General features: G+C 40.1%; 1 protein-coding gene across 4 annotated transcripts in view; it reads right to left on the bottom strand.

The window, feature by feature from the left end:
• Positions 1–858: 858 nt before the first annotated feature.
• PRKACB (protein kinase cAMP-activated catalytic subunit beta) overlaps positions 859–10814 on the bottom strand; it is an 80799-nt gene continuing 70843 nt past the window's right edge. For all 4 annotated transcript variants that reach the window (XM_019501516.1, XM_019501519.1, XM_019501518.1 and 1 more), the window contains one exon: positions 859–3177. In XM_019501516.1, coding sequence (XP_019357061.1) covers positions 3052–3177 — 126 coding nt within the window. In that variant the 3' untranslated portion in view covers positions 859–3051. The remainder of the gene's footprint in view (positions 3178–10814) is intronic.

Below are 10814 nucleotides of genomic sequence, written 5' to 3'. Positions count from 1 at the left end.
TGAGCACTATTGTATTTCAGAGCTTTCCTTTTTAATAGGCTTGTTAAAGTTAAATTTACTAGGTGTATGGCGATATACAGTGATTTATTCAATGTTCTGGTTCAAGAAGAAGCAGCACAATATTTCATGCAGTGTTGTACATAATTTAATTTGCACTTCTGTATATAAATTTTTTACTATATTGAACACTATTGCAGCACTTAAAAACATCTAATTATTTGCAAAAGACTGGTAAAATACTTAAAGGATTTAAAAATAAGGGTTTTAATGCAACTGACAAGAGAATAGAAAAGCAATTTACTTAATGAGATACAATCCTTTATGTTTGAAATGAAAGTTACATACAACTAGAGTACAGTTAAAATATATCATATAGTTCAACACTTAATTCCTCAATTGTGTAAAATTAACAAGCCTCTACTGTCATAGATATACAATTTTTCATACTGTGAAAAAGATTTTTGAAATTAAATACAAATAACATGATAGTCTTGTGGCTATATTTTTTATGATTGTATTTAAATGAGAGGGTTTTATAATATTCACATTGTCAAATGTACTTACTAATGCCACAGAAACTGTAACCTCCTCCTCCTCCCTTTCCAAAGTAAAATCTCATTTTCTTACTGAAGTCTATTATGCCATGTTAGAAATTTATTTTACTTTTCATACCTAACAGGCTTTTGATAAAATTTAAAAAAACCCATGGAAATAGGAGGCCTTTTCAACTTATGCTCAGATGGAGTTTATTTCCAACATCAAAAAGACATGTTTGAATTGGTCTCCTAGATTTTTCTGTCTCACTATACACTCAAAGTGAATTATCACTTTTTTTAATTTTAATTATTTATTTATTTATTTATTTTTTACAGAACAGAAAATCTTGGAAGCTTTTTTATAATTATAAATGTAATGACTGAAAATTAAAATCATAACAGAATTAAATTGTGATCTCCAGCATTTATTAAAATCTTTTAAAGTTCATAAATGACAACAAAGTTACTGTAGAATTTATCGCGTACAGCTAGCATACAACAGCATGTCCTCAGTCTAAATGAAATACAAAAGATTTTAATGTTTTCATACAAAGAATTTTTTAAATTTATTAACGTGATGATATATCTTTTTGTTACATAAAATTTGCTACAGCAAAGTCTCTTATACTTTCTTGCACGTATGTAAATATGGGTGGACAAAGACTGTGATCAGTGACAGCCTCCTAATGACGTTGTGCAAAGATGCTTGACAACCTAAACATACAGAATGTTGGATGGTACATTTCAAACTAGCTTGTAAAATGTCTAAAAAGGCTTCTTCTTTTTTTAAAAGAAGTGTCATACAGATTAAAAGGAAATAGTGTCAGTGGTTTATCTGACATTTAAAGAAATACAATGGCTATGCATCAATATAGCTCACCTTTAATAAAAACAATTCATCCTTGTATATGCACACAAATTGATCATAAAATATGATCCTAGTTTATTTTAAACCGTTTAAATGTGCTGTTTTAAGACAGGTCACTGGGATAGCCAGAATCAAGTGTACAAATAAAACTGGTATGGATAAATTTAAAAGCAAAAAAAAAGTGCTGAGTCACTGATTATTAACAAACACTGAAATAAATGTGTAAAAGTGCTGAAAGCTAACACAGGGTAGCAATATCTTTTAAGTCAGTTGGTGAGAGTATACAAACATAATTAAGCCAAATACTTATCTGTGTGACCGTACATTCCATTTCATTGAAAGAAAGTAGACTAGAAATGAAGACACAACATAACTAAAAACTGGCAGTTTTTAACTTTGTCTCTTTTTCACATGAACGAAGCACTGTAAAAGCAAAATAATCACAGCAGTACTCCATCCTCGGTTTACTAATATAGTATACCAGAATAAAAACTTGGCAATAACCTTTATTCTTAAACAGCTAACCAAAAGATAATCTTGTTCATCTAGCAATACATCCATTACATTAAATGCATTTGTTAACCCATGTTTCTTATAGCTAATAGCAGAGCAATTTTTTACATTTTTTTTTAAATTGATGCCTTTTTTAAAATTAAAAAGGTTTGAAACAAGTAATACTTTAGGAACCCCAACATTGGCATTTTTAAAAGATTAGTCATATGCTGTTACAATACTGACCAAAACTTCCTTTAAGAATTTAGGATTTATGGTGCTACAATCCATTTAACACCTACCAACTGAAATGCTGGCAATTCACTTGATTGAATATGGTCCAAAGCCCAGACCAAGTAGAACTGCTCCTGTTCAAGAGACTGTGTGGTTCCCATGGCACAGTCTGGTTATGGCATATTTATTTACTGCCCAGGTGGGGAACACAAAGGAAGGAGCCAGTGAAGAGAACTACAAGTATGTAGAAAACCAAGGCACAGGGTCTAGCTACTGTCCCCTACTTAAGCTGTCCAACTGATTCCACCTAAATTTGGTCAGTCTCCAGGAAGAAGGGTTTTTAAGTTAATTTAGCATACACTTATATGGCGATAAATACTACCTTCAAAAATGCTAAAAATGCTGGCTAGATTTAGTCTGAGCTACTAAGAAAGTTATTATAAACTGTAGCCTCAGACACAAGACAGACATGAAATATTTGCTGGCACAGACTAGAAGCAACACTTATCTTTCACTTCAGTCTAAATCACACTAGCTGCAACACCTTCCATTTCACTCGCACAAATAATACATTATTCAAAATAAAATGGAGCATTCGTGGGTAAAAAACTACTTTGTTTTAAAAGGGGGGAAATGAACAATACACAGAAACAAAGGAACAACAGAAACAAAAGGTAAGTAGGAAAGTGGTCTAGTATTGTGTGTTACAGCACAAGCAGTGCTTATTTAATTGTGCCTAGTTATAAGGGTTGGTGCAAACTGCACACATGGAAGATGGCAATAAAGACCTCAGTCAGCTTTGTGGAATGAAGTAACTAGGTAACTGTTTTGACATATGACGGTCTCAGCTCCAACTCATCAGTTAACAGAGTGCAAAGATCCCAATGTGAGCCCTGATGTCATCTTGTCCTCTTACATGTACTAAAAATCTGCAAATTCTTTTGCACATTTCTCTGTTAGAGACACACGAATATCTTCTTCTTCATAGTCATCAAAGTTGCTGGTATCTCCTGGGCCTCTGCACTTTGGTATGAATGGAGCTTCTACCTATATTTGAGATAAAAGCCATCTAAGATGTTAATCAGTTTAAAATAGTTCACTTGTAAAACAAACTATATTTACTGACATAACAGCAAGCACAACCAAAACGTACACTTTTCTATTAGTGGCAAGAAAGCCAGCTTAAGTTTGGGTTAAGAGGTAAACTGGTTTAAATAATGATATTTACTTGGGGATTTATAAAATGAACTCATTATGCAGTGCTGGAATATATGAATAGAAATTGAAAATAATAATATACAATGTATTGACAAGCATCAATGACTTCCATTTCAGAAGAAAGTTTGGCTCCCTCCCTCCCTATCTGTCTGAGCTACCATCTCACAGAGAAGCCTGAGCACATACAGCTATTTGTGCTCCTCTTGATTTAAAATATTTCACCATGGCCAGGGAATAGTATTCCAAGATGCCATACCACATAAAAGATGCAGTTTTTTTATTTATCTGCAGATGCAGATTTTTATTTACTTTTTGTTTAGACTTGAGCATCTAATCCCAGGCTATGATTCTGCTCCAAAGGATCACAGTCTCTCATCATTTTATACTATGATCCCCCAGCCCCCACTCACCCCTTTAGAGAAGCTATTAGCATTAAAAAATAATTTAGCTGTCTGCATAAGTATGTGCCAAACGGATGACAATGCACATAGCTGAACCAAGTATCCAAGTACTCAAGTGAGTTTAGCCACATGAGCTGGGCCTTGTTCTGGCAAGTGGACCTAGCCTATACTTAAATCAATGTCAGAAGAAATCCTAGCCTTGGCTGAAATCTTTATTTATAAAAAAAAATTCTGTTGGCACATTGCCAAAATTATTTTATTTTGGAGAAATGCAACTCCAGTACAGCAAATAATTCATATGTAGCATTTTTAAAGGAAAATAAATTAATTGACTGACTACTCAATTGAACACTTACTGGGAAGGGTGTGAGATTGGGGCAAAGTAGTATGGAGAACCATAGAGAGGGAGGGAAAGTAGTTTCTTACCAGTAACTGGAATTCTTTGAGATTCTTCAACATGTATTGTCCACGGGTACACTCCCACTATGTGTGTACATGTCTCAAGCACACAGAGTGGACACTTTTTGCAGCACTGATACAGTATGCATGGACCCTGCGTACTGTACAGGCATAAAGGGCAAAACACACTTCCTACTTCTTAGTTTCATTTGGAGCACAATCTCAGAGTTTCAAAACCCTGAGAAAGATGGGAAGTAGGGCAGGAAGTGGAATATGTGCATGGGGACAACACATTTTCAAGAATACCAGCTGCTGTAAGTTCTCTTCCTCCTTCAGGTGTTTGTCCATATGCTCATTCTCACTATCAGTGACTCCAAAGCATTGCCTATTTCTCCTAGGCTAACTATAGACAGTCAGAAAGCCTAAGGCTGAATCAATTCAATCTTTACAGGTTAGTCTACACTGAGTAGATTGAACTGATAAGCAAGTGAACACACATTCACTTGATTCCTGAAATGCAGCCACATGCCTGCAGTGGCCTCGCTCAAAAGGAGGGGGGGAGGGAATGGGAGAGGGGTAAGCACTAGAGCACACCTTCCTGCTCAGCTGGAGCAGACAGCTTGGGTCAAGACTAGCCCACCCACCCTGCTGGGAGGAGGTTGCAAGGGAGGTGCAAAGCATCCTGGGTTGTTGGGGGACTGTGAATTCTGAAGGGGATTTAGGACAGAAGTTCAATAAAAACTGATTTTACCTAAATCAGTTAAACTGATACTACATTCACCCAAGTTTATCTTAAACCATTTTGGCCATTTTGAAAATGGTTTGTGCGCACTGGACTTCTGGGCTAGGGACAGACATTCAAAAAGCCTGAGCCTGAATTGATTCAATCTTTGCAGGTTAGTCTGACTTGGCTAGGCTGAATCAGTTTGTAACTGCCGAGACATTCCAGAAATACAGGCACATACTTGCAGTGGCTTAGGCTAGAAGCCAGGGGCTGCTAGAGCAGCCCTCCCTTCCCTTCTACAATGCTGAGCTGAGGGGGGGGGCATGGCCAGGCACTGGCACGATGCTCTGATTAGGGAGGTGTTCCCCCCACTTCTGACCAGCCCAGCAAGGAATTGATAACTCAGTGTTTATCACCCCATTAAGAACACAGAAGGACTAGCTACCTGTTGATTCTACCTTTGTCCCATCTGCCACAGCACAGACCACAGCCAGCATGTGGTCTGCTAGCTAATGCTGAGGTGTCTGTGTAAGGCAGACAGGACAGGGATCTTTGCTTAGCAGGGAGTGGGGAGGGGAGGAGGGGAGCAGGGGGAAGCCTGCAGTTTCTGTAAGCTCCAGCCAGAAAGCAGGAGGGGAGGGGAGGGGCCAGCTCTGCTGTGGAGCAGAGAGCCCCGCCCAGCCTAAAGAGCATGCCAGGATGCTGGGGGAATCTGATTTAATTTAAACCAGGAAGGGGTCTGGGACAGACATTGCATAAACCAGTTTGACTGAAATCAGTTAAGTGTGATACTACACTCAACCAGGTTTGTCTCAAACTGATTTCAGCCATTTTCAAACTGGTTATATGCACTGAACATCTGTTCTGTTACAGGTTTAAAGCAGTTTCTGATCACTTAAACTGATTTATGTGTAATGCCGGTCCCTAGCCCTGCTGAGTTACAGATCTGAACTGGTTTCTGATCACTTATACCAGTTTGTGTGTAATTTCTGTCTCTAGCCCTGGACGTAGCTTTCAGAATCCTAGCCAAACACTGACTGCAGGACCAGTTCATTAAATTCAGTAACACCCCTGCAAGTTTCCATGATAGTACAAGGCTTGAGTAAAGGTGTGCAAAAAAGCCCAGGTGGCTTTGCAGATGTCAGATGCAAAGACAGGAGAAGTCACTGAACTAACCTTGGTTTTGGTGGAATGAGATCTGGCCAATGACAGTATGTTCACTTTACTGGCCTCCTAGAACACTAACACGGTGCAACATCTAAACTGGATAGTCTCCACTGAAATCACTACATCTTTGGAACTTTTGGCCAAGGAGGTTTTCTGAATAGCTTAGCTCTGTGACAGTAGAGCAGGTCTCAGTTCTTTGTAAAACAATACCTCAGTTCTTGAGGAATGAGTCTTGGAAAACAACAGCATGTCGATCTGTGAACTGAGATGGAATTCAGTGATAAACTTAGAAACCTTTGGCAAGTCCACAAGTAGACCAGTATGGAATACAAAAAGGGGCATGGGGGAATTTTGCATCAAAGCTTGGTTCTCAGCAACACTTCTTCTTGAAGCAATGACCACTTAACAGGCCCCCTGAAGAACGTCAGGACTGCTGGTTGGAACAAGACTGACATTCTTCAGCAGTGGGTTGAGATGACAGTATTCTTTAAATGAGTCAAGGGATAAGTCATCACAGCCTGACATGAGTATATAGCCCAGTACAGCAAGAATGAAAGCTTCATAAGGAGAGACATGACACCGGGGCAAAAATCTATCCAACTTGGCTTACACCTTCCTGCTGAAGATGAGAAAGTCTCTAACAGGGGGTGAACAGACCCGTTCTCTTGTCAAGTGCCATACAGGATCCAGGGTGCGAGATGCAGGGTGTATAAATGTGGTTGGAGTGTCCTGCCCCTTACTAAAAAGGGAAGGTTTGATAGCAACATGTAAATAATATATAATGGTGCAATAATTGCTAATGTCTCCATTTTAAACTTGAGTTTGCAGATAAAGTGCTGAGATTTCTCAAGTCTAAAATGGATTGCTATTTCTCTTTCAGCTTTTTAAACCAGGGAATAATCACTGTAGAAACCTCTTCCTTGAGCTGGAGGAATTTCTTCCACTGCCCCAAAAAGGCAGTCAGGAGATTTCTTCTTCTAGTAACACCCTGTGAGAAAGGGACAGGGAAAGGGAATTTTGGGTGGGCAGTGAGCTGATTTGGTTAGAATCGACTGACTTGCTGTGAGAAACTTCCTTAGAGTTTCTTGCAGACCATGTATAAATAGAGAAGGAAAAGCAGAAATCTGCTGAAATGATCTTTTCTCTGTGTGTGACACTTTCTTTCAGGGGCAGGTAGACTCCAGTTAAGAAAAAAATGGCCATGTTGAGTCACTGAGCACATGAAGGTAACAGGAGCTGAACAGCTCCACTCATTTGAAGGTGAGGTTCTCCACCATATTCTGAATCTTCCTTGGGAATCCAGAAAAAATTGTGTTATGACCACAGCTGAGGCCTTGGTATATGAGGTAGCAACCTGCAACTGATCTTAAATGTATTCCTGAAGTACAATAACAGATTGCTGGTGAATGTCACAAGACACTCGCAGAAAAGGAAATTTGGATGGTCTTAACAGGACTCGGTAGGTGGCTAGCTTGAATTATAGGTTAGCCAATGAATGCAACTTTCTCCCCAGCAAGTCTAACCTCCTTATCTTTTAGAATGTTGTGGAGCTGTTTTGCTTCTTCATTAGCCACAACAACATTAAGAGAGCAGGACATGGGATGGGAATAAAAGTATCAGGCACGACTTGTCCACCTTCCAAGCAGCACAAGCTGACATGATGCGTGTTTCCCAACACATGGCTGGATCAATAATGAACTCATTCATAGAATGAATGCCTTGGATGGGAAGAGACAGCTATATCTACCAGCCTTTGCAAAATTCAGCCATGTCCTCCAATGGAATATTTAAGGCTAAGACAGCCCTGACTCATAAGATCTGAGAAACCTCCCAAATCATCCATCTCTAGCAGCAGAGAAAGGATATCAGCCTCATCCAGAGAGGAGGAGGTAGCAGGTTAGGTTAATGCAGATCCTCTGTCGTGGAACCTGGATCTGAAAAATCCTTCCAATGGGGGGAGGGGACAGCAACCAGTTATACAGTGGGCACCTGTGAAGTTAAGAAAGAGAAAGAGGAGTCTGGTTGGTCCAACTTCTCTGTGAAGACACTTATGGAATGGTACACCTAAGACTAAAAACAGTAACATTGGAAAGTCTGGGAAAAATCCTTGGGGACACAGTTTGCCAGCAGGAGACCCATAACAGATAGCTAACATTTCATTTGTTGTGGCTCTGGTAAGAACCAAATGCATAAGTAGAACGGTGGCCATTGCTAGATTGGAAGGAAGAGTTTGATGGCAGTACCAGGGGATGTGGAAACAGACATGGCTCTAAGTGTGGCTGAACCTTGCAGATCCACAGTTAGTGCGAGAGAAAGCAAGGGCAGCAAAGAGGGTTCCAGTTCCATTTGGATCAATAAGTAATTAAGAACTGGTGAAACACACCAGCATGACAACAGATGCTTGAAGTCTTGGATGTGGAGGAGAAGCCAAAGAAGATTGGGCCAATTCTCAAAGGAAATACAGAAACTGAGATTCTCTTTGTTGATGCTAAAACCGCAGATCTACTCTGAGCAGAGCAGGGATGCCGAGGAGGGTCTTGGACTTGTCCCACTGATTCTTGGATACAAGCAGAGCATTTTCTATACAACCAGAAAATGGTGTCAAAGCTTTAGTGCTGGAGCACTGTTAAACTGCATCATCTGGGCTCAGTAGAAATCATTTTGGGTATATAAGAGGTTGATGGACACTGACAGGAAATTGGTTCCCTCTGCCGGTCAGTGACACATGAAGTTGAAGTTCTGTCTTCTTGATCAGAGGGTAAGCCCATGGATATGCTTAGGAGATGGATCATAACCCAAACTGACTCAGAGCCTGAGTTGAGTGACTGAAGTACATGTACTCAAGCACAGCGGAAACATGACAAGCAGTCAAAGGAGAGTGAGTAATAAGAAAGAGACAAGGAATCGAGGAGCTCAGGTCAGTGATAAACAGATATAGTCATAACAAATATACCTGCATTGTACCTTGGAAGATAATCTATGCCACTCAAAACGAGGGCAGACTCTGATATTACCTTTCTTGTTCGTAAGTCCAAACTTATGTTTAGGTGAACTGTACTAAAGAGGAACAACCTATACACATTCTACACTCAAGCTCGGATGCTAGCCCCAGAAGCAAGTTCACACTTGCTAAATTAAACAACCCTGTAACCTTTTTAAGCCAATTCACTTTCACCCATAGAAGCCATCAATAAATCCATAAACCTCTCTTACACCACTAACAGTCTCCCATTGCAAGACTGTTCCTGAATGGTCCACTCCATCTTTAACATTGTCTGTGCACCTGGAGTGCACGCAGATCATTCTCAGTAGCTACTGCTAGCTTCTGGGGGCAGACAAAGTTGTGCTAATGTGTGTACCTTAACTCTTAGTTTCATGTTTGTCAGAAATTTGAGCATTCCTAAACTGACATGCTGGAAGGATGCAAGACAAAGGGCAACCATAACTCTTTCTTAATAGAAGTTTTTAGTCAGTAAGCTAAAAAAATAATTAATTCTAATAGTATAAAAGACTTAAGCTGTCTGTCTGTCTGTCCATAACGCTTTATTCGCGCTCTGATTGGCTCAGCAATTGGGCGCAGGGGGAAACTGGGTGCCCCTCCAAACCTAGGAGGCACCAGTCACTGAGCCAAGGGGCGGGGAGGGGGAGTCCCTGCATGCTCTGCGGTGGACCCAGAAGTGGACTGGAAGTACTTCTGGTTCACTTCCGGGTCTGCTGCCAAGTGCGCAGGGGACCTCCCCCTCCCATGGGACACTCCATTAACCCCACCATCTCGGTGTTCACAAGCTGCGCCTAGTATCTTGAGATACGTAGAAAAAACATAAATCTGTGTTTATGGCCAGATCATCCAATCTCTCTGAATCTATCTGGAGGCTTCCAATTTGATTCGGAGAGACTAACTGGTCTCCTGATTCAATTCGGAGATTTGGCCACCAAACTGGGCCCAATCTACTCCGAATCGAAGCAGCAACTGAAGCTTTGCACAGCCCTAGTAGCCAGAACCATTAACCCACAGTGCTGTTACTAATATTTGAAAAGTCAGATGGCCCAAACATGAAGAGGGGTTCACTGCACTTGTTTTTTCTAGAAGGAGATGAAGGGGTGATTCCTGGCTTGAAGAGCCTGAAGCCTAATTTGAGGCAAACAGAAGTGAACAAGCAACAGCCTATGCATTTACTTAGCCTACAGGATCATAAGTTCTTACTGCTCTTACCCATATTCTCTATCCTCTCGAATTATTTCTAAACAACCCCTTAATAACAGGCCTGGATTACTGTTCTAACTGTGATGGTCTAGGAAGTGAGAGATGCAAAGGTGTTCTGGTGGTATCTTTTATTGGACCAACTGTATACAGGTACTCCTCACCTAATGCCATCCCGGTTAACATCGTTTTGTTATTACGTTGCTGCTCTATTAGAGAACATACTCATTTAAAGTTGCTCAGTGTTTGGCTATAATGTTGTTTGGCTGCTGCCTGCTAGTAGGTAACTACTGTGACATAATTGGATTCACTTAACATCATTTTGCTTATAGTCACGTTTTTCAAGAACGTAACTACGATGTTAAGCGAGGAGCAGCTGTAGTTGAGAGAGAGATTAGAATCTTTGCTCTCTTAAAAATAGCAGAAGGCAGGGCCATGCAGACAGACTACAAAACTCATGAGAACTGAAAGAACTCAAATGCAACTGGGATTTTAAAACTAGTTCAGATAAGAAGCCTGGCACAGTTACTTGTGCCAGAAATACAGGACTATATTTTGTAGGGTTTTTTTTTGT

Source organism: Gavialis gangeticus, unplaced genomic scaffold (genome assembly GCF_001723915.1).
Source record: "Gavialis gangeticus isolate Ggan-Ray unplaced genomic scaffold, GavGan_comp1, whole genome shotgun sequence".
NCBI lineage: Eukaryota > Metazoa > Chordata > Crocodylia > Gavialidae > Gavialis > Gavialis gangeticus.
Note: the sequence above shows the minus strand (reverse complement) of the source record. Positions and strands in the feature narration are given on the sequence as shown.